The sequence below is a fragment of the Stegodyphus dumicola genome, chromosome X2 (assembly GCF_044657685.1).
Source record: "Stegodyphus dumicola isolate Sdum_Otavi_A_Nest chromosome X2, ASM4465768v1".
Taxonomy (NCBI): Eukaryota; Metazoa; Arthropoda; class Arachnida; order Araneae; family Eresidae; genus Stegodyphus; species Stegodyphus dumicola.
Window position 1 is genome coordinate 147,889,340 of NC_140781.1, and position 23,901 is coordinate 147,913,240.

Below are 23,901 nucleotides of genomic sequence, written 5' to 3' on the forward strand. Positions count from 1 at the left end.
AAAGTATCAGATTCTTAAAGGAGGAAACTATACTTTTACTGTATTCTGACATGAGAATTATACTATGTGTATTGATCCTTGCATCCTCTCCTTAGAGAGGATACAAGCAGTGATGGCACACACTTGTTGTGCTCCTAGGCATACTCCTAATACTAAAATTTAATTTTTTATGGCCATGAACTGGCTGAGTGTTGCACCAGTCCCATTCTTCTAGCCATCGTTTTAGCACAAAATGCTACCACACACAAACTACATACATTAAAATTATTTTTGATATCATTGTAGGGTAATGTAAAGTTTTATTCACAAATTTTTAAAATGTAACTTGAATATACAAGTTATTCAAGTTGAATTTGAATTTTTGTAAATTAATTTTTTTTTTATTTTAAGTACATAATTTGAAGGTGTTTGGCTATAAATCAAGAAGAGAAACTTAGAAATCTTTATAAATTGCTAAAAGCCAGTTACCTTGTACAAGGAATGGATGTTCTTATGAGCTATTATTGTGTTTAAGCATCCCACAGCCATCACCAAGTAGTTACTCTGATTTGCTTGAAAAGTGTCTGCCCTTTTTCCATCAAAGTTTCATTTATTACTGTATTGTATTTTTAGTTTTCTGTTTATTAATTTCTAAAGTGCACTTTACATTACTTTACATTAAAAACACGTTTTGTTTTATAATGAGTAAGTGATAATAAATTTTAACAGCATCTCATGAATATGTAATACAAATACTTTGATTTTATACTAACAACAAAAGTTTTTCAAAAGACTTTCAAGAAAAGGACTGTCAAATTTACATTATTATATTTAAGCAAGAACTCTGCATGTTTTAATTATTTTGTGACAAACTTAGGACTTCAAATTTTAATAATATTTGGAGAAAACTCTTCAAGAGCTTTAAAAATCCTCTTATATCTTTAAAGAATATAAAGATCAATCTTTTCAAAAATTGGACTATACATTCAATTTACATATCACATACTATTTTTGTTATAATATTTTGATAGGACATTTTATGCTTCATTTTATATCCTTGGATATGAAAAAGTTGACAGCCAAAATGATAGAGCATAGTGAAATTTAAAGGCTATATCTTTGAAGCAAATCATTTTCTTTCTCACTGATAAGATTTCTCTTCATTTGCTAATGTTCTAATGACCCCCCCCTTTTTTTTTTCTAAGAAGACTTTTCTATCGTCAAGCCTTTTTCTCTTTGAAGGAAGGAATATGAAAGATTAAAAAAAAAATGAACTTTAAATTACTCATTTCAATTTGGGTACTTCCCCTCTCTACTCTAAAAACAATTATAACTTCCTCTAAACTGTGCCATTGAAAAAAAAAAAAAAAAAGAAAAGGTTACCTCCATTATGTCATTTACACTGAGTAGAGCTCTTGGCCAATCACTTCAAAATTTAAATAAAAGATTCCAATCTTATATACAGATTTTGCTAAAATGCAATCTTGCTTTTCCTACTTGCTCTTGCATAGCTAGCTCATGTTTCATCTTTCTTGTATTTTCTCTTGTTTAAGAATGTAAGAAGTGTATACAGAATAGTGGTATGCTTGTCACATCCACAGTAATGTAAAAAGGAGAAAATGTGTCATAAGAAACTATTAATCAAGTAATAAAATTATGTGTCTTGTTACCTGCATGGTATTCAACATCTGCAAGTTTCTTCTTTAACTTGAACTATCTACGCAAGCACCATCTATAACCATCGGTTATGATTGCAATTATTTGTGTTGTCTTGACTGCATTCTTAAATCATTATATATACAGGGTGATTCTAAATTGCTTTTACAAATTAAGAGGGGTAATAGTACCCATCTAGAAGAGCAATAATTACCATAGAACATCGGGTCGCATTCCACTCTGAGGCAGAAAAAAAGGAAAGTAGAGGCACATCGAGCAAGGACAAGGAGACTACCTATCTCCTATGACTATCAAGAATTAACCGTACACAAATTTATGCTGAGAAGAAGCAGCATTTTGCTCTTAATTGGCAATCAGAGCAAACTGTGTCCTTGAAAGAACTACATCATCGCTTCACGTATTAGGACAAGTATCCTAGGTGATCACCTGTCAGGCCCTTACATCATGCCTGACCATCGTAACATACCGTTTCTTCTTCGAGCAAGTAGTTCCCAGTTTATTGAAGGCTGTTCCGCTCCTCATTCAGAGAGACATTTGGTTTATGCACGAAAGTTCCAGCATATTTTTCCGTCATGGTCTGTAATTTTTTCAATGCCACATAGATGGATCGAATGTGGTGGACATGTGGCTTGGCCTCACAGCTTAAACCTTAACCCACTGGACTTTTTCTTCTGGGGGCAGATGAAATCTTTAGTGTACGAAACGCCTGTGGTCTCAGCTGAAGATCTCATGGCAAGAAAAGTTGTTGCCAGGGGCAAAATTAACACACCACGAATGTTTGGGAGGGTGCTCAAGTCGTTCCTTCCGATGTCAACTGTGCAATGACACACGTGGTCAGCATTTTTAGCACTTTCTGTCAATTTTTCACTAAACAATAAATCTGACTGCACAACTTTTGGTCTCGTTCATTCGCTTTCCCAACACTGTTTAAGTTCAGGTTGGAATTCTAATATTCCTCTTTTCTGCTTCTCAGTGTGGAATGTGGCCCTATGTTCTATAGCAATTATTGCTCGTCTGGTTGGGTACTATCACCTCTCTGAATTTGTAAAAGCAATTTACAGTCACCCTGTATATAGTGGTAAGTACTATATACGTATATATATAGTGGTAGGTACTATATATGCATATATAATATATATATATATATATATATATATATAGTACCCATCACTTATTAAACTCACAGGTTAATAAAATTAGCCACTTATTACATTCAGATTGCCAGGAACAATAACAAACACATATCAATCAGTAAAAAAACTGCCATTTATTAAACTCATAACAATCACCTAACAAATTCAGTTTGGCAATAGACTGATTCTTCAGTCCAGAATATTCTACTTGTACCTATCGGAGCTATTTGTAGTTCACCCATTTAATGTATCATGGACTGTAGCTTTATCATTCAGGAATATAGTGCTTCAATAAAACAGATTTGATCGAAATTTTCCCAACTACAGTCCCTGTACCTGAGAGACACTGTTTTAAGAGTTCTTTGCATCGGACTTAAAAGCAGCAGAATTTCCTTATTTTGAGATTAACAAAAACAATTTTTTAGACATATTGTAAATGAGTGAGGGGTTCTTTTTGATTAATAGCTGAAAGGAGGTGAAAGTGCAACTTCCATATCCCATGTTTAAAGGTTTTTACCTTTACGATCCTTCTCTCACGATAGATAGGTTATGTCCACAAAGTTATGAAAAAGTTCACGAAATGCTTCTAAACCTTACCGTACATTAAGAGTCTCTCAATAGAAAGGAAGTGGTAACTGCAGAAAAGAAAAAGCAATGAAAGCATTGGTCACGCTTTTAATCATGAAGCAGAAGATCGAATCAAGAATGGGCAATCTTTCTGCTGGCCAGAAATGTAAATTTTGAAAACTGAATAACACTGGAACAAACTTTTCTTTAAAAAATTTGTTGTTGTTGTGTGTTTAAACCTGTAGCATGTCGAAATGCCAAGCGAAAAGACTTAAACCTGAACGAAAAAGATAAATTGTTAGACAAATTTAATGTTCTTGGTAACTGCAACCAGAAAAAAACTACATTTAAGCTGGAAACTTCCCAAACAGCATTGTGCAACTGACCTAAACAAGGAATTATAATTAATGAAAAACTAATAAAAATTGCAAATGTCTCAAAGAACTGCAAAAAAGGCAGAAAATCCTAACATTGACATTGCTTTTCTGAAATAGTCTTAAACTATAAGAATGTTTCTATTTCTACAGCTTTTTATTAATTTGTTAAATGCTAGAGAATTTTTTTATATCAATTGAATATGGCTCATAAGTTAGAAAAAGTGAAATCCAACATTGTTCATCAGAAACTACATGGTGAGAAGAAAAAAAGTAGATAATCATGCAATGGGTAATTGGGTAAAAAACATTTTACTTGACCTACTAAATGAATACAAGCCACTCAAAATTTATAATACTGCCAAAATTCAGCGTTACAGAATATTACTAACAAACACATTAATATTTAAAAGTGAAACTGCAGTTCATTGAAGAAACTAGAAGAATAAGTTACTGTTTTATTAATCTGTAATTTAGACACAGCAATAAAGAACAGTTCTGGTTACAAACTGATGAAAGCAGTAAACCTTGATGTTTGAAAGGAGTCAAGAATTTAATTCTGACCTACTATAACTAAAAGAACTCGTAAATAACAAATAGTATTTTTACTGTTTTTCTTTTGCAATACGATAGCAAAGTGAAAAACGAAAAATAACTGTACAGCACACACATCTCTTTCAGAAAAATATTAGTGTTTCTTTCTGCAAATACAACTTCTAAGATTTAATCTTTAACTTTAGGGCATTATAAAAGCTTCCAAATGTCATATCAGAAAGGATGTTCAGAAAATAATGAATAGAATTGAATTTTGGCATGCACTTCAAAAGAGATATGTGTTTTTATTTTTGCTAGAGGCTATGCATATTATAGTCAATGCAGGGAGCTACGCTCTTAAAATCACTTAAAAACAGTTTTTAAAAAGTGTGGCTTTTACATAGAAAAAGCCTCAGAGAAATTTCAAACTATAATTGAAGTTAGAATTCCCCCGTCTTCTGACTAAACAGAAGTTAGCTCTCCCCCCCCCCCCCGAGTTCCAAGCAATCCAAGTTTGTTCCTCCAAATTAGTTCTTGATCAAAAATTAAACTATTAAAGAGCACTTTTTATTGATAGGTTTCCCACCGAGTATTGAGCAAGCAATTTAAAATTCTCATCTCAATATAATAAAAAGCACTCTCTTGTTTTAGAAGATTTTAAAAATTCTGTTGTAGTTCTTTTCCTTCCCTTTATTAAATATAAAACTGCAACCACTTTACAAACATTTAACTTTTGTGTCTCTTTTTTTTTTTTTTTTTTTTTCCCCTCCTATCAATAAAATTTGCAGCTCCACACTCGAAGAACCAATTCCAGATATGACCTCCTGGGCCATATACAGTATTCCTTGCCAATGTGGTTCAATACACATCGGTCAGATTAAGAGGGCCTTAAAATTCCACATTGAAAAACATGAAATATATGCTGGAAAAAATAAATGCATAAATCTTCTGTATCTCAACAGTGTTGAACAAAATGTTTCAAACGATAATTAAAGTTCAGAGATGGAAGTTATGAGGATTCATTTTTAGATCTGCCATCACAAAAACACTAGCATAAGATACAAGAACACTGATTATGAAAGTGTTATGAAATGAACTGAAGAACTGATTATGAAAGAATTGCGGAAAATAGCAACGAAAGAGATGATATGCCATGATCAATGACATCTGGAAAAACCATGAAATCTAGATTCTGAGAATAATTCTTGAACTGAAAGACGCTAATCGTAAAAGCTATCATCAGTATCATCAATTTTACGGAATTCAGAATGAAATTAAAAACTACTGCCAAACAATATGAAATAAGCACAGACAGAATAACTGTTTCCAAGAGATAAGATTTCATTACTAATTATAAAACTATTTTTATAAAAACTTGAGGAATGAATTCCAAAATTGCCTAAATAATTTAATTTTAGTCTAAATTTTCAATTATTATTTTAGGATTAACTGTTAGTCATTATTTTATTTGAAACGTTTTAAGATTAATATCACACTGTTTGCAACACACAAGTCGTCTTCTAGTAAAAGCTGTTAAATGAATACTAAAGTAGTCATAAAAATTGTATCTAAGCACCTTCACTTTTGTGGAAAGGGCAATTTAAAAATTTTTCTTTGAACTCATGGATTATAGACTGTGTTGTATTAATGATAGATAAGCCAACGCCATAAAAATAATAAAAATAAAAGAAAAAATATTGCAAAATGAGTGTAAAATAATGTTTTACACATTTTAATACTAATATTGGAAATATTGTGTATATGTTTTGTTTTTAACCCCTTCGAGCCGGGTAACGCAAACGCGCGCTTATCACGGAGGCCGGCAGTGTCTTACGCGAGCGTCTGTCCAGGGCCTGGGGCTTTTTTGCAACTAAGCCTAAATCCATGAAATTTCCGAAGTATCAACGCATTGTTTAATAATGCTCTATAGAGTATTTAAACGGCTTATGCTTTATAGATTTTTTATACTATATACTTTAATTACCTTATTTCTTGTTTAAATGTTATTCTTGTTAAATTCTTGTTAAATTACCTTATTTCTTGTTTCTATTTTACACATTTTATTTTCATTACTCACCATTTTATGACTTTTAACATTATACATCGAAAAACTAAATATATTACTAAAAATTCTCTTTTCGTATGAAAAATTTGAAAACAGGGATCTACACACAGTCCTACGTTACATTCCTTGCACTCGTAATAATTCATTTGCCGTTTTGGAGGATTTTTCCGGGAATGTGAACAAACGAAGCATCGTCGTCTCATTTTCTTATCAGTCTCTTCTGAACAAAGTTTTGGAAAATGTCTTTCAGTTAATCTTTCAGAATCAATATCAGAATATTAGAATTTCAGAATCAATATCTGAAATATTTTACATCATTTCTGCTATTTCATGCTCTGTTAAACATTTTCGACGCTTCGACATTGCAACAGTAAAAACAGAAAGAATTCACGTCTAACAAGATCTAAGTATTTTCTAAAAACTGAACTGCAAACTGAAATACCCAACGCTTTAGCGCAAATAAAACTTCTCTACTTAAATAAACAACTACCACGTGCGAATAAAGTGCGATTTAAAGAGACGTCATAAATCACGCCATTCAGAAACATTTATTTCCCCTTTTGTTTATATAATTCAAAACACGTGTATGTGAGTCATGCTTCTCTCATTTCGAGTAGAAGGTCTAATGTACATGTATCTGAAACCATATGGACATACAGTGCCATCTTGTGGCAGAAATTATAGTTTGAAAAACGTTCCAGGACGCTGGCACAAATACGTGACAGTCGGTAGTGAACGGGAAAATGCTCTGGCACTCCTGCGTGTCGGCTGGGAAGTGAGTGCGTTCGTTGCTGGCACGTAGAAGTGACAGTCGGCGCGAAGGGGTTAAATCAGTTTTGCTCCGGTTCTAAAGTGGTCACATGTCGGTTTGTGACCTGAATGCTATAAATTTAAAATTCATTCTGATATTGTTAAGAACTAAACAACTGAAATAACTTAAGAATCAAAGTAATATCAGTTTTCTAAATAATAATAAAAGTAAATTTAAAAGTGAAAGAAGATAGCTTTTTAATATGCAATCAGGATATGATTTGATCAGAAAAGAATTTTATCAGCATTAACAATTACAATAAAGCAAGAAACAATAAATAAAAAATTGAACTGCTAATTAAAAAGAACTAGTACATATATGGAATGTTAACATTCCAAATATGAGAGAGCACCTAAAAGCAAATATGAACAAAATCAACCAAAAATAAACTAACTGAGAATAAGCTAAAAGAAAACATGGCAATTTAAACAATGGAAAATTAGCAATTTAAGAATTTCATAAAAACTAACATATGTAACAACCAAGAATCAAATTACGATCTGTAACCAATGGAACCCTCGTAGGATGACTTTATGATGATCACATGAGCTTATGAACCTATGATGTCATAAAAAAACACATCCTCTCTAACATCACAAACTACTTTTTGTGAATTTTCAATTTTTCTCATGGTGCTTTCTTTACTGAAAACGTTTTGGCAACACTGCTACAAAGTCATGATAAGTCATGGCTGCACATATTTTTAAAAATGCTTGGCATAATTCATGGCTAGCTACCATATTTCATGATGAGGATAGACATGAATTTGAAAGATTTCATAAGCAAAAGGCAAAAATTTGCAAATAGAATTTGAGAAAAAATGCATAGAAGTGATAATGATGATGATATAATACAAGTTTTGCATTGCGATGACAATGTCCTATCATAAATCAACTAATGGGTCAGTAAAATCTGTAGTACGATTTTAAATCAAGAAAATACTGCTACCTATATTGAAGAAAATGACAAAAAAGTCGTTGAACATGTAAAGATTACAGATGAGAATTTACTGGGAATTCTCGATACAGCAGTTACACGACTTTAACCATGGAACTTTATAACTGAACAAGAAACTGTGTCCATAAAATGAAAGAAATTATTAATAGGGAAAAAAAATGGCATAAACAACTTGCATTGAAAGAAATGCTTAATAAAAAAGACTAATAAATATTGAGCCCTCCTTTTATTTCCTATTTTGATTCCCTCTAAATTTTGATTCCTTTAAGGCTACAAATGTTTCATTATTTCATATTTTTAATTTTATAATTTTTTTCATGTCATCTTAGTAAATTTAAACTAATTATCTAAAATCTGAAATAACCAAAGTACCGATAATTTCTGATCTTGGATTCTGTACTGCATAATTTCTTTGATCTGCTTCACCCAAACAATGCAGTTTTAAAACTATTAAAGCGCTTGGGGATTACAAAATGCCTTTATACAGAAAATACTAAGGGGAACTGATACAGTATTGGGGAAAACCCATATACACTCCAGCGGCCTTTCTTCCTTTAGTTTAATGCAAAATAACATCTAGTAATATTTTAACATAAAAATGATAGTACAAAGTTATAAAATAAACTCAAACCTTTTATGAGCTTTTTCATCTGCACTGTCAGCTACAAAAGCTTTTAATTCATAATCCACTCCACATGGCTTGCCTGTGTCACCTGGGGAAGGCTGTAGTGTAACGGATGCTGGACAATGTGGTGGCAACTAAAAATTAAAAAATTATTATCTCTGCATCCTTCAGTATGAATCTAATCTTCCTGAAATACGAAGAATAAAGTCATCCCTCGGTGGTTTTATAATACAGTAACAAAGTTTTTCTGAGGTGAAATAAGTATTTTTGAGGGCATAGTAAATCATAATCTTCAACAGGAGTTAGCTACACAGAAGGGAGAAAAAAAAGCTAAAAGAAATAAAAGTTTTAAAAAGTTTTTATCAGTCACTTTTTAAAAAAATTAAGCATGGAAAAATAAACTACCCAACATTGAAAATGATATAATTGCACCCAAAACAACCATGATGCTGCATTTTCACGTGGTAGGGCATTCCACAATTGCTACCAGATAGGACATGTGTCCACATATAGATGCCACATTCATACATGGCGACTATCATTAGGGAAACAGAAGTGTGACTCATCTGAGAATACAACCGTGTCATTCTGCTGTCCACATCACTCGAGCCTGGCATCACTGCAGACACTGGCATCTATAATGTGGGATCAATGACAGTCCTCTTAACACACACAATGAGTGCAGATCGCTAGCCACCAATCGATGGTAAATGGTTCTGTTTGATATGGGAATATCCAAGGTGTCTTGAACATTCTGCGGAATGGAGGTACAGGTGGCTTGCGGATGCATCGATCGACGCATGCTGACATCATTCTGGCTGCATTGGCAGCTCTCAAACTTGTCACATTTCCCTGTTCCAACCATTGTTGCCACAGGTGGTGCACAGTGGATGCATCCAGGTGTGTGTCAGCTGAGATTTGCTGTATGGACCAACCTGTCCTTGACAATCTGATCACCAAGCCCCTTGTAAAATCGCCTGTCTGCTGGAACTTCCTCCGTTGATGGCCTGGCATTCTGTTATTACACACGTCCTCTGAGACAAGAACAAATTTTCTACGATGATTTCCCTAGCAGAAATAACGGCATAAAAACTGAACATTCTGCAGGTTCTTTCCCTTATATCTTCTTGAACGTGCGATGCAGAGCTGTGCATTTCGCATCACTCGGAGACGTGCGTTTACCATGAAATTTACAAAATTTTCAGGCCACTCCTTCTTGATGTTGCATTTTCAATGTCAGGTAGTGTATAAATAAATGACTGTAAACTACTCTACAAGTCCAAGCTGGAAAAGAGAATTTTTTTGCACCCTGGACAAGGCATTTCTGGCAACTTTTAAGTATAGTATTAACACAAAGAAACAGCTTATTTAAATTAGCTTTTTGACATGAACCCTGTCATGAGGTCCTGCTTGCATCCCCAATCTTTAGTCCCACCTGCATCCTTCTTGGATCTCCATTCCTTAATCCCATGGGCATTCTGTCTGGCTAACCTACTTCTTAATCTCGCAATACAATGCATCGCTGAAACAATAATGGTGTGCATGCCACCTAATATACATAAAGGTATTGGAAGAGTTTTAGAAGCTAGACGCATGTACTTGTTTTAATAGTGTATTTATTTGTAAGCCAATAAAACCAAGGCCTCATTATTGCAGATGTTCCTACAATGCAAAAAGCAATGCAAGCAAAGATCAATGGGTCTTAAGTAAATGCAAATACAAACATTTTCGATTTGAGACAATAACACAGCAAATTATACAGTATCTCGATATCCTACATTTAAGTTTTCACTTGTGCTGAAAATTGTACTGTGTCACAAGCTTTTTACATAATAATTATAAGCACAGTTAACTGAAACATTCATGACTATTGTTTACTATTCCTCAAATAAAAGATGGTAAATATGTTTTTCTGACTCAAATAAAATATTTGGAAGTTACATACATTAAGTACATTTCTAACTTGCTGAATACAACTTGATTTTGATGCTCATGATGCAGAGATGGGAAAAAAGAAACATACATTCTAACACTTCAATCATGAATTTAAAACCTCATCTTCCCTCATGGAAACAGTGATTATAAAATGATATTTTATGGATTCCTAACACAGTGAAGAAGTTTGCATTAACTTTGCTCAACATAAACATTCTTTGGCATCCCGTGCCAAATGATTTGCAATAATTCACTTTCACATTAAAAACAGAAAATCCAAAGTGAGCTTTAGTGCTGAAATACGAAATTCTGATCACATGTACACATATTGCTTTAAAAAAAGATTGCTCAATTAAGGTGCTGCTAGGACAAATTATCATAGATCCATGGTTTCTATTAAAGGGAAAAAAAAATCCAATATGATAAAACTTTCAACATTGTCATAACACAATACCGTTTAGAAAAAGAATATAAAGCATTTTTAGCTTGACTTTATAAAAAGTTAATGAGAAAATAGTTTATAACAGCTAGCCAAAAAAAAAAAAAAAAAAAAAAAAAAAAAGTCACAGGATCAAAATTAATCTTTATATCATTAACAAAATACTGCAGTACTATTTAAAAACACTCCTAGTGAAAGTTGCACATGTTAAGATTCTAAATGGTAATTCCAAAATTATACTTTTTACATTAGAAAAAAAATCATGTCTCAGGTTTCAAATTTCCACTTCTAGAAATGAGATAAAATTCAAATATTTTACCTAGTGAAATTTAATTTTCAGACCCTAAAGTTGACATTTCGAGATTTTTTTATTTAATGAAAAATATATAAATCACATATAATTTTGTAAATTTTTTCCATAGACAATTTTAAAAATTATTGAGCAGCATTTATTACTTGAATATTTTCAACAGGATCAGGAATTACACATTATGCAAAACTTTCCTGGTAGACAGGCCATGGTATACACCATGTCAATCCTTATTTTCTCAACGGTTACTCACAGATGTGTACTACCAGTTATGAAAATGTTTTAAATGATGAAAAGCTTAATATTTTGACATTTTTTAAATTTGAAAAAAAAATCAATTTTGTAAAAATTATGAAATTTAATTTCATATGCATTCCTTCAGTCCCTATACTTAGATTTAGGTAAGTTCTGTACTTGTTTTTCTTTAAAAATAAATAAAACACACATTGATTCCTATATGACAAAAATTGGCCCGACATTTGGCATTAATTAGGGGCCATAAAGAACTTAAACAGACAATCTTCATCAAGAAAATTTTGTCGTTACACATGTTGCCAGATTTGCTTTGTGGCCACATACAGATAGACTAATTATGCGACAATCCTCCCACCTTTTGATAAATAATACACAATTAGTAATCAAAACATGCAATAAAGTTCTCAGTTCAAAATAATAATTCAGTTTGAAGTTCATTCCAGAAATACAGAAGGTAACTTCAGTCCTTCCCCTTTTTGTCACGACAGGTTTTTGGTTCATTGGCGCACCAGGAAAAGATTGATTTCTTTTGGGTCCTCTTCAACTAATGATGCTCCAGGGGAAGAATTTTCTGAATGGGTCATACCATCTCTACATAAGCTGTTCAGCATCCTTCTGCCAGAATTCTAGTCAACTGACTCCAAAACATGAGCTACTAAACAAATTCTATTTTGGGGAGCTTTAATTTTGTTTCTTCAAATGTATTCATTCAAAAAAATTTTAAAGTTTATCAAGACATGCTTTAGTATGAATGTAGGCTACATTTAATTTTTCTCGACATTCTTTAATTTTCTCATTCAACATCAAAATCTTCAGATTTGGCATCTACAAAAGGAGTACAAATTTAATCATCCAGTTCAGCTAAATCTGTAAAAATTCGATCTAAAGAAGAAAATTTAATTTTAATTTTTCCCGTTTTAAATTTCATTTAAAGACACTATTAATGTATTGTAACACTTTGTGAACATAGCTCTAACAGGTATTCTTCTTTTAATACAATCTTAAATCAATAAAGTCAGTATTAACAAATTCACTGACCTTTACCTTAAAGCATCATGTCCATTCTCATGAATTGTGAAGACACGAATTAATCTGCTTTAATTAAGCAAAACATTCAAGGCCTTGTTCTTTCAGTGGTGGTCATTAGCAGACCAAGGAATAGCTGAACCTATTGGACATTATATATTCTATTAAGATGAAATACTGCTCAAGATGCAATTTTGAACTCAAACCATTAAGTTTGGTAACCAGCTTCAACTATCCAAAACATTAAATGAACTAATTCAGAAGTCAAACAACAAAAATCAGCGTTATACCTACAAAATTAACGCTGATTTTTGTTGTTTGACTTCTGAATTAGTATTTATTCGGTGTGTTATTGTGTCTTAATTAAATGAACTATTACTACTAATTAAAATTATTAGCATTCAATACTAATTAATCAGAATCTAGTATGAGAAAACTTTCACAACATGAAAGATAGATAATAAATGAATAATGTTGGATAGATAATAGATGAATAAAGATAGATAATAGATGAATAATGTTGGACATCCCAACAGCACATTTGCTTTTACTCAATGCTAGAGTCAATAAAATGTTGCTGTCAATTTTACATATGAAATCCGATGAACTTTAATTACAAAAAGTTCCAAATTCAAAACATTAAAAAAGTTATAAGATTATATGTTACAGCAAATCTAAAGTAATAGTCATAATTTAATATTCAGTAGTGCTGTCAAAAATCACTTTAAATTTCACTGTTATAATGCCTATTCACATTGCATTTAAAGTATTGAACTACATACTGAATATGAAATATGATATACACATACACTCCTCCCTTAAATGTCAATAAACTTCAGGTCTTTTAAATCTCTAAGATAAAATCTTAGAGCATAAAATACCACTAATCCTAGTATAGTATACTAATATTTTACTTTTAATTAAGTTACAAAATGATGGCAAATCAACTTCTAGCTCACCTTACAGAGTAGAAATTATTTATAAATGTAGAATTTCTGTTGAGAATGTTTTAAGGAGTGCAGCTGGCTGGAACAGTATTTTTGAAAACTTGCGACAATTTGGAAAAACATGTTTAAAAAAAACTGCAGCATTTTGGAGCAATGCATAATGAAAATCCTACAATTCAATATGGATATTTGATAAATGTGCTAAAAAACTGAAATTTTGAGCTTTCAAGAACAGAACTTTGTAACCTCAAAGTTTATGCAGAAGCAATTACAAATGCATTAATTTCAGTTACAAATAAATCACTAAGCTTAGTTTTGGTAATACAATTAAGCTTATTATGTAGAATAACACCTACCAAATTAAACTGGAGGTATTATAGAGGGTTTAAAATTTCCCTTCATGTGGAAATGAAGTAATACACTATATGATTTATTTTCACTTGAACTACCACTAGAGAAAAATTTTCATATTAACTTTTCAAAGTAAACAGTGATTTCTTTCTATTCAAACTAGAAAGTCACCTGTGCATAGTTTTAGACACATGAATTTCATTATGTATTGAGTTTTCTTTCATGCATTACCGCATAATTATTTGTACATACTATTTTTTTTTATTCCTTTTTATTTCAGCATAAATTTTGAGCAACAAGAACTTTCTTTTTAGTTTAGTACTGGATGTTTACTCATTTTCTAACAGTCTGTTATTGTAAAAATATACTACTGATAAAATTAGTAACATTTAGGCAGCTTTTAGCAAATGGACACCACTTATATTCTTACTGTAGTCTGAAGCAATAGATACACAAGTAACAAAACTGAATGACCTTTATTTAAACATAGCCTTCCAACTCACATGAAAGTCTTATGACTGTGGCAGGGATAAAGTAAAATGAAAATCTCCATTACTATTCCCAGCAAATTTTTTAAAATTTGCATAGTGTGCTTCGACATATATTGGTACTGGGCTATACCATTAATATATGGCACAGATTGGATACCTATGTTTTGATTTTACTCATTCATTACCATAGCAGACAGGATTTTGAAATTTGGCATTAGAAATACTTGAAAATAAAAAATTTTTAAATTAAAAACTAAAACTTGCTTCAAAGAAAAAAGGGTACGCATCAGGGCCAAGTTTTTTAATTAACCGCTCCTGCAGTCTCGTAAGAGGATGCTTAATGTCTCCTTCTGGTGGTGGGTAGATTTGTTCAGAAGCTAAGTAGAGGTCCTTTCGAAAGGTGAGTCCAAGCACATCTAGATCTTCTCTTCCATAACGAAATGCTGCTAAGACATGACCATAAACTTTATGTTCTTTGACAAAATCGGGATCAATAAGAACAACACCATCTAAAAGAATATATATATATATATATATATATAAATATTTCTTTTCCAAATTTATAAAATTATTTAATATATAAAGATTTATTCAATATATAAACTTTTGAACTAAATATAGTTAAGCAAAGTGCTTTTTTCAGTTAAGCGAAGTGATTTCACTAGAATGCAAGACTAGGAAATGATGAATACACATTAACCATTACAATGGTACATCTTAATAATTTTCTCTATTTAATAGCTATTTAATAAGGCTCTCTATTTTATAAAAATGTATAAAAAATTAAAAATCTGGATGCAGAAATTAGACATAGTTAATTCTATAAGACTAAACCCGTGGTGCGGGTCAATTTGACCCAAATCATTGTTAATTTGTCACCACGAGAAAAGTATTAATCGAAAAAATAAATTCATTTTGTGACTTTTAATAATATAAGGTAAACAGTAATTTACTGGATTTGAAAATGCGTAACATAAATAAATTTCTGATTATTAACACTTATACCTAGAACCGCGAAGCGGGTCAATTTGATCCGTAAGAAATAATTATGGCTAAATGATGAAAAACAGATGCATTTCCTTGGATGTAAGCATAAACTATATCTGACTTTCCCTCAATTATAAAGGAAGGATCACAAATGATAAAGGAAAAGATTTTGAAAGAAGTTGGAGGCCAAACACCACATGCTAAACACAATGCTATAGACAACAGTCCGTGAAATGCCTGGAGACTTTTCATAGATGAATGGGTATTGAAGCATATCAAGAAGTGCACTAAGATGAAGCTCATCGACAGATTCATAAAAATAAATAGAATATAACAATAGAAGAAATAGATGCTTTCATATCAATTTTATATGCACGTGGTATACACTGGTGTGCAAAAATTAAGGGCGAAGTCGAAAAATTAGCATATCAGCTGAACAAAGAGGCAGAGTGGACAGAAAGACCAATCAGGAGATTAAGTAAGGTGATGCACGGTAGCACATGCGCAGATATGCAGGTAGACGTAATGAGGGAGTGTCTGAGTAGTATAAAGCATGTTGTCGGCGTAAGATCAGTATTTCTGGCAAAGAGATTGCACGTCGTATAGCAGTTAAAATCACACCGAGTTGCTGCCTCAGCGAGAAATGGCGAATAATCAATCTGTTAGACGACATCTGGATGCTTTTACCCGAGGTCGAATCATTGGGATGTTGGAGGAAGGCCGCAGTGTGACAAGTGTGGCTGCAGAGTTCGGAATTGCTCACAGCATGGATTCACGACTTTGGAGACAATTTCAAACTACAGGAACAGCTATCCGGGGGTTTAGTAGTGGTCGTCCACGAGGAACCACACCCGCATATGACCGGTATATTGCCCTACAGGCCAGAAGACACAGGCGGCAGACAGCGGGAGAAATCGCTAGACACAGGACACAGGCGACTGGACGACCAATATCGCATTTTACCGTGGTCAAAAGACTGCACGGTGGTAGTCTGTTTGCATGACGCCCTGTACGGTGTGTACCTCTAACGCCTGTCCATCGGAGAAGGCGTTCTCTGTGGTGCCGGGAACACTGGAATTGGAGAGACAATGAATGGGGACGAGTACTCTTTACAGATGAGAGCAGATTCAGTCTGAGTAGCGATTCTTATCACGTACTCATCTGGAGAGAGCAGGGAAGTCGCAATCATCCCTCGAACATCATTGAAAGGGACAGGTATGGAGGTGGCGGTGTTCTCGTTTGGGGAGGCATCATGCTTGGTAGTCGTACAGACCTTCACATCTTCGACGCAGGTTCAGTCAACGGGACCCGTTATTGTAACGAGATTCTTCTTCCATATGTGCGTCTTTTTAGAGGCGCTATGGGTCCGCAGTTCCTTTTCATGGACTACAATGCACCATGTCATCGCACAGTAGCTGCCGAACAGCTCTTAGAGAGTGAGGATATTGAACATATGGATTGGCCGGCACGATCTCCGGATCTCAATCCCATCGAGCATGTATGGGATTTTCTAGGCAGACGCTTGGCAGTTTGTACCTTACCACCAGTAACGAGTCCGGAGCTTCAATTGGCGCTGCAAGACGAATGGGCAGCAATGCCTCAACAACTCATTGACACCCTCATTCTCAGCATGGACAGATGCTGTGAAACCTGCCTAGCAGTCAGGGGAGATCATATCCCCTATTAAAGACCGGATGTCTCTTGCTGGACACCCATCACAGGGATGTTTCGGCCTTCAATCGCATTGTGCTCCATGCTACTTTTTCAATAAAGCTTCTTTTTATCCCTCTGATTTCTCTTTTAGTAAGTGTTGCTGACATTACTCATGTCCTTACGTATTGGGAATCTTACGGTATTAAATGTGTTGATTTGGAAAGCTTTTGTACAAAGTTATATTGAAAAAACCGTCTCGTCCTTAATTTTTGCACACCAGTGTATATTGTGCAAAAGGGCTTGAACTGGATAGCTTATGATCAATGAACTGGGGACCACCGTTTTTCCGAAATACAATGTCAAGAGACAAATTTTGTAAAATAATGAGATTCGTACACTTCGATATAAAATCAATGAAATGAAATCGTCTAGAGACAGACAAATTTGCTCTTATCTCCAATACTTGGAATTGTTTCATTGAAAATTGTCAGACTAACTATACACCAGATCCTAATATAATTGTAGATGAACAGTTATTTCCTAAAAAAGCTAGTAGTAGGTTTATTCAATACATGCCAAACAAACCAGATAAATTTGTAATCAAGTTCTGGTTAGGTGCAAATGTTGACGCAAAATATCTAATAAACTGATTCTTGTATCTTGGAAAGATAACCAAAGTCTATCTAATGTTTCTCTTTCTGAATATGTAGTACTGAGAGTAAAGTAAGTCCATATGAAAACAAGGTAGAAATGTTACTACAGATAACTTTTTCATAACACTGAAGCTGGCAGGGGCACTGAAATCCAAAAACGCCAGCCCTGTAGGAACTGTAAAATGCTCAAGAAGAGAACTACCAGTCTCTGTAAAAATTTCAAAATCCGCATTGCATTCGACTACGGTACTAACACATAAAGACATCAGTATAACTGTTTATCAAGGAAAAAGAAACTTTTTATTGTTAAGTAGTCTTCATCCAACTGTAGAAATTACAGATAGTCCCAAAAAACTACCTGATACAAGGGCTTACTACAACCCAACTAAATACGGTATGGACGTGATTGACCAAATGACAAGGAAGTATACTGTCAAGTCTGCTTCACGTAAATGGCCGGTGCATCATGTTTTTTATAATATTTTGGTTCTTGCTGCTATCAATGCTCGGGTTTTATACAAAGCCGTATCTGTAAAATCTATTAATAGATGGCAATTCGTTCAAGACCTAAGCCCCCGTTCACAAAAGAGCAGATTTCGCTGGCAGGAAAAATCGGTTTTTCCAACGTGTAACATTCTCATGGCAAACAAGCATTAACTGCTTCTCCGAATTGGAGGTAGAATTTGTTAAAATGCTCCTACCTCTCGGGAGCAGGGCAAATGGAGAGATTTCCCATACTATACTGCGCGACTGTGCGGTTCTTTTAATTTTAGTTACTGCTCGCTGGATTGTCAGCGAAAGAATTGCGCTGATAGACGTCTGGGGATGTGCCCCCAAAATTAGATAGAACTGTACAAGATACGGAAATTATAGACAAATACAGACAAGGTTATCTGATGCTGGGTATTTCAGAAATATCGTTCAAAATAAAACTAAAGTTAAGACAAATACATATCGGGTCCAACACGACAAGGGACTCTGTACCTTTTGAATGACTTTTTTTTTAATTTAAGCATTTTCATCATCTACTTTTTATGAATATTATTAAATGGTTTTGTAAGATAAAATAATTTTAAGCTGAAAAAAAGTTTTTGCAAGTAATTTTTTTAAATTAAAATTTTTGAAGAAAAATTTTACAATTAAAATGTCTTTCTTCTCTTACAATTTTCAAAGTCTTCCCCCAGTTTTTTTATTGTATTTATTAGAGTGTTCTTAATAACTTCAAGGAATGATTTTGCAATTAATGAATTAGTTTCTGAGGAAAAAATAAAAATACACCTTTATCTAAAATCTTTAAAACAAATATGATTTCAGTTACATTTTCATTTCAAATAATTTTTCTTTTCAGTATTTTGAAAAACCCATCTTTGTTTCTATAAAGTATATAATTTTAAATAAGCAGTAAAAATAATTTAGTCCATACCTGTATACGTTTTAGGACTTTAAGTAAAAGAATTTATCGAAAAAATGCACAAGGTTTCTCAGTTTGCATTTGCAGTTTCACTCTTTTAAAATATTTCTACTTTAATTAAACTTAGGAGATAATATAATCAATTAATCAATATTGTTTAGGAAATAAATTATTATTAACTAACTTTGCAGCAATTGCGCAAGTAGTAATAACTTGTTTTCGCACTAAATGAATTTAAGATCATACAACGTTATATATATATATCAAACCTAGTGCTATTTATTCAATTGGCAAATATAAACATAAATTATAAACCTCTTTTTAAAACCTCATCTGGGCAGAAAAAATTGCAATAAAATCATAAAACGCAAGCAGAATTTTTCTTTACCTTTTTTTTTTTTTTTTTTTTTGTAAAACATGTTCAAAACAATTTTAATATATTAATTAATGATAATATTGTTGCATGCGTACAGGTTCATAATAGATTGATAATAGTTCGTAAATGATTGTCATTGCACTCAAATCCGATGATAGCTTAATTAAATTTATTTTATCAACAGAAACACTTCAAAGTTCTGGAATTTTCCACAGAAATACTCGTACAAGTGTTTAGAATATCACTAAGTATAATCAGTAGTTATGCTTCAATCTAATAAGAACGTTAAACACAAGGCACTGCAAAAATCATCTTAAGAGAAAGTTAACTCAGAAATATCTCTGATTTCATGCTGAACTAACAACTCGCAACAATAATAACTTATATAGTATAAATAATGTCATAAAAATAATGTGGTATAATGAGATTATTACTTTGAAACCAATGTTTCGAATTGATGCCCAAGAAGAACCAATATTTCCCATTCTGCTTCATTGCATATCTTTCAAAAAAGTAAAAAAATCATCTAATTAATTTATTTTATCATTTTTTTCTAATGTGAAAAGTTTGTTTTATAAGCTGTGAAAAAGTCAGAAGTTCATAACTGATATATTTTTAGATATGAAATTTTAAAATTAATGGGCGTGAAAAAGTCTAAAAATATGAACGATTTTAAAAAATTCTCCCAAAATATTTTTTAAAAAAATTACGCTAAAAATTTCATTTAATTTTTTTTCCTCCACTGTGTCTTATGGTGCAAACTATAATATTCCGAGTTTATTTGTTAATATTTGCAAAAAAATTGTTTCAATTTTAAAATTGAAAAAAATCTAATCCTCTAAAAATCAAAAGCGTGGCACCACATCGACAAGCAGTGTATGTACAAAGTTTGAGTTCTATATCTTATCAGGAAGCAGTTTAAAAATCCATGACCATCTTTTAACCATAGCGAAAAGCACCAAGACTGAACTAAATAACAGCTTACAAAATAATAATAATAATAATTAAAAAGCATATATTTTTCAGGAACCATTACGAAAGCTCACGTACCAGTTGCGAAAGTACAGATTACAAAATTAACAACAGTAAACGTTAAAAATGTGTAAACAGTATTAGAAATTGGCCAATTTGGAGACGTGATTATTCACAGAAGCTTAGGGTGTAAAGGGAAGAAAGATGGTGGTCTTCTGAACAGGTCCTAAAGACGAAACTTTTTCATGTCTCCTTTTTCTCTTCTTGCTAACAGCAGCTGTGCGAAGGAGCGTTGCATGTAAATGGGGCTTTAGTTGAAGAATTGAGAGAAAGTTTTGTTCTCTCCCGGCAAAAAACAGCAACATTTGGGTGTATAGCATGCACTGAAAATGACGGACAACAAGTTAAGCGTAAATGAGTCCGATGCAGCAGTTCACAATGTGAAAATAAAATCCGAGATATTTGCTCAAAATGCAAAGCACCAATTTTACTAAATTTTGTGCACGATGCCATAGAATATATTGGATTCTTAAAAATCTGTAAAACTACAAGTAACTGGTGAAATTTTAATTTTTTTTTTCTCTACAATTATGTCTAAACTTATTTAAATGATACACTCTGTTCTTCCATCAAAATTAGAAAAATTTTGTTTTATTTTGTTTAAAAGACATTATTATACTTAAGAAAATAAAATTTTAAATAATACGTTTTTTTTTAATTTAGGTAATTTTCATTGATTTATATAAAATATTTAACATACATTCTGAAAAATATTAATTGTTAGATAAAAATAAAATGATTTAATTAACTAAATTATTCCACTTGTGCATATTTTTAGGTGTTTTCTATTTAGGTTCAAATTGACTCGCACCGCGGTTCTAGGTATATCTAAAGTCCCACGGTTCTAGTGTTAAACATCAAAACTGTTTAGATCTAATTATGAAGTACTCTTTTTATATAGTGATGCCTTATATAACACAATGTGTTCTACAGCAGCATTTGTTGTGCAAGACACTGCTTCCCATATATGTTATTATGAGAAAATTTCTGAGCAATCTGTCATTTCGTACTTATTATATTATTTAAAATATTTTATTTTCTTGTTTGCTTTAATGATGTAAAAGATGTAAATAGTACCTTCATGAATGAAAGTTTATAAAATTAGAGGCTAAAATAAGTAATTATATAAATTTAGCTTATAAAGGCTGTTTAATAAATCAAAGAGCAGATCCAAAAAGATGTGCCTCTCAGAGGGTTAACCCATTTTTAAGTCCACTCTAAAATCATAGTACCATAAAAAGTTGCAGACTTTTGAAAGCATAGATGATATTGGAAATGTTAATACACTGCTCATCAAAATTGGGAGGGAGGTTCACAGATTAAAGTTTCAAACCACTATTCAATGATGTAATTATTTGTGTAAATTATCTACAAATGTATGCAAAATTAAATTACGGCATATAAGTAAGCACATGACGGAGGCAAATAAGGCAACAGACAACTTGTTGTGTAAAGGACGTATCTGGAAATTTTGGTGTACAGTGTTGTTTAAAGTTTACGAGTCATCAGTATTCATTAGCTATGATTCAAAGGCATCATTTCAGCAAAAGGCAAAAGTGACAACTGGCAGATTTGCAGGAAGGCATATAAATGGAGATCACTCAAGCTTAGATAGAATACCCTTAATGTGTCATATTAAGAGCTTAGAATTACCTTTTAAGCAATGAATCACAGGGTTCATAGCCACATTTTAGTTAAAAAAATAAGCACCTATAAGCACTTTTCAAGCACATTTTAAGGAAAAAATAAGCACCTGTCTAATTACATTATACACAACTGCATAACCTTAAAAGAAAAATTAGACTTGTAATTTAAAATATGAGCAATGCAATATTTATTAAGAGAATGAGCATTACCTCAACAATGGAAAACAACTTTTTTTTATTTTATTTTAAATGACAGTTCAATTTACAGAATTAGTTTACAATGAGAGAAAAAAAAACTATGCAGAACTAAACTATATTACAAGATTTAATGATGATATTTCAGTTGAAAATATAGAAAATGAATAATAATAAGCCATATTAATTGTATTCATTTGGCACCTAATAATAAATACAATTTATTTTTCCACTCGTATTAATATTTAAATAATTTAACTTAAATCAAAATTCTGAACATTTTCTAAATTTTCATTGCATAACAGTTAACATACATTCCAAGCAAAGTAATTTAAGTAAAAAAGAGGCACATTTCTGAAATCCGAAGACGGGAAATTGCTTCATTCAGTCATCCTTTAACAGTAAAAGCTTAACTAACCCGCATTCTCAGAAATCCCCGACTATTCCAGATAGTAACTGGAAAAAGAGGAGTGAGGGAGATTATAGCCGTTCTTTAGATTTCTCGGCCAAATAAATGATTTTGACGTTTCGATATGTGCATCATATAAAAATAGACCAACAGAACTGAGAAATATTCTGCTTAGAAAGTACAGTAAAACTCTTTTAAGTGTTCATAAACAAATCTCAGACTCAACATCAAAATTAATTATCAATGCAAAATACCGCAAACGTTATTGCGCAATACGTGCGGCATTATTCTTCCATATGTGATATTACGCAATCGGAATCAACACCTGCCGGTATTCGGAGAATAAAGAACTAAATAAAGGGGGAAAAAAAAGAGAAAGAAAGAGACTTACTAATCTGGGGTGTTTCTGATTCTAATTTTCAACAGATTGTATTAAATATCCGGAATAGAATCAATCTTCGCTTAGGTTGGGTAGATCGCAAAAACTTTTAGTCCTATTCAATCCAGATTGGACAGTGACAAAAAAAAAAACGTCCGCTGCTTCAATATTAGAGATTTTGCGGAGAAACTCCCAACCTCCGTACTGTATAATGTATTGGCAAAGAAAATGAAATTATTTTGACTATTCGATTACTTTCCTTTTATTTAAGCCATTCCGAATATTATTGCTTAGAAAGCTAATCTGTAAGTAAGCACCTATAAGAGCCTTTATTTTATTTTCAAATATAAGGACTTATAAGCACTTGTAAGGATCGCTACGAACCCTGAATCAATTACTAGACAACCTGATGAAGGATGGAAAATAGCAACAACTTATCCAAAGACCATTTTCTGTCACAATTGGTGCAAAAAAACCCACGAGGCTACTATTCAATTGTTGGTTTTAAACCATCAGAATACCATAGAAACATTAATCAGCCATTCCATTGCTTCATAGAAGCTTCACGAGATTGGACTTCATAACAAGATAACCAATGGTTTGTGTCCTACTTCATCTTTTAAGGATCTGTTTAAAGTGGTCATGTCATTTTCAATGGAGCCAAGAAAGGGACTGTTTATTGTT

The 23,901-nt window shown here is 32.5% G+C and overlaps 1 protein-coding gene across 2 annotated transcripts in view; it reads right to left on the reverse strand.

Moving 5' to 3' along the window:
* krz (beta-arrestin protein kurtz) overlaps positions 1–23,901 on the reverse strand; it is a 121,654-nt gene that overhangs the window by 57,351 nt on the left and 40,402 nt on the right. For both annotated transcript variants that reach the window (XM_085809071.1, XM_085809072.1), the window contains exons 5-6: positions 14,741–14,985; positions 8,729–8,856 (exon numbers count right to left, since the gene is read on the reverse strand). In XM_085809071.1, the coding sequence (XP_085665197.1) occupies positions 8,729–8,856; positions 14,741–14,985 (373 nt within the window). The remainder of the gene's footprint in view (positions 1–8,728; positions 8,857–14,740; positions 14,986–23,901) is intronic.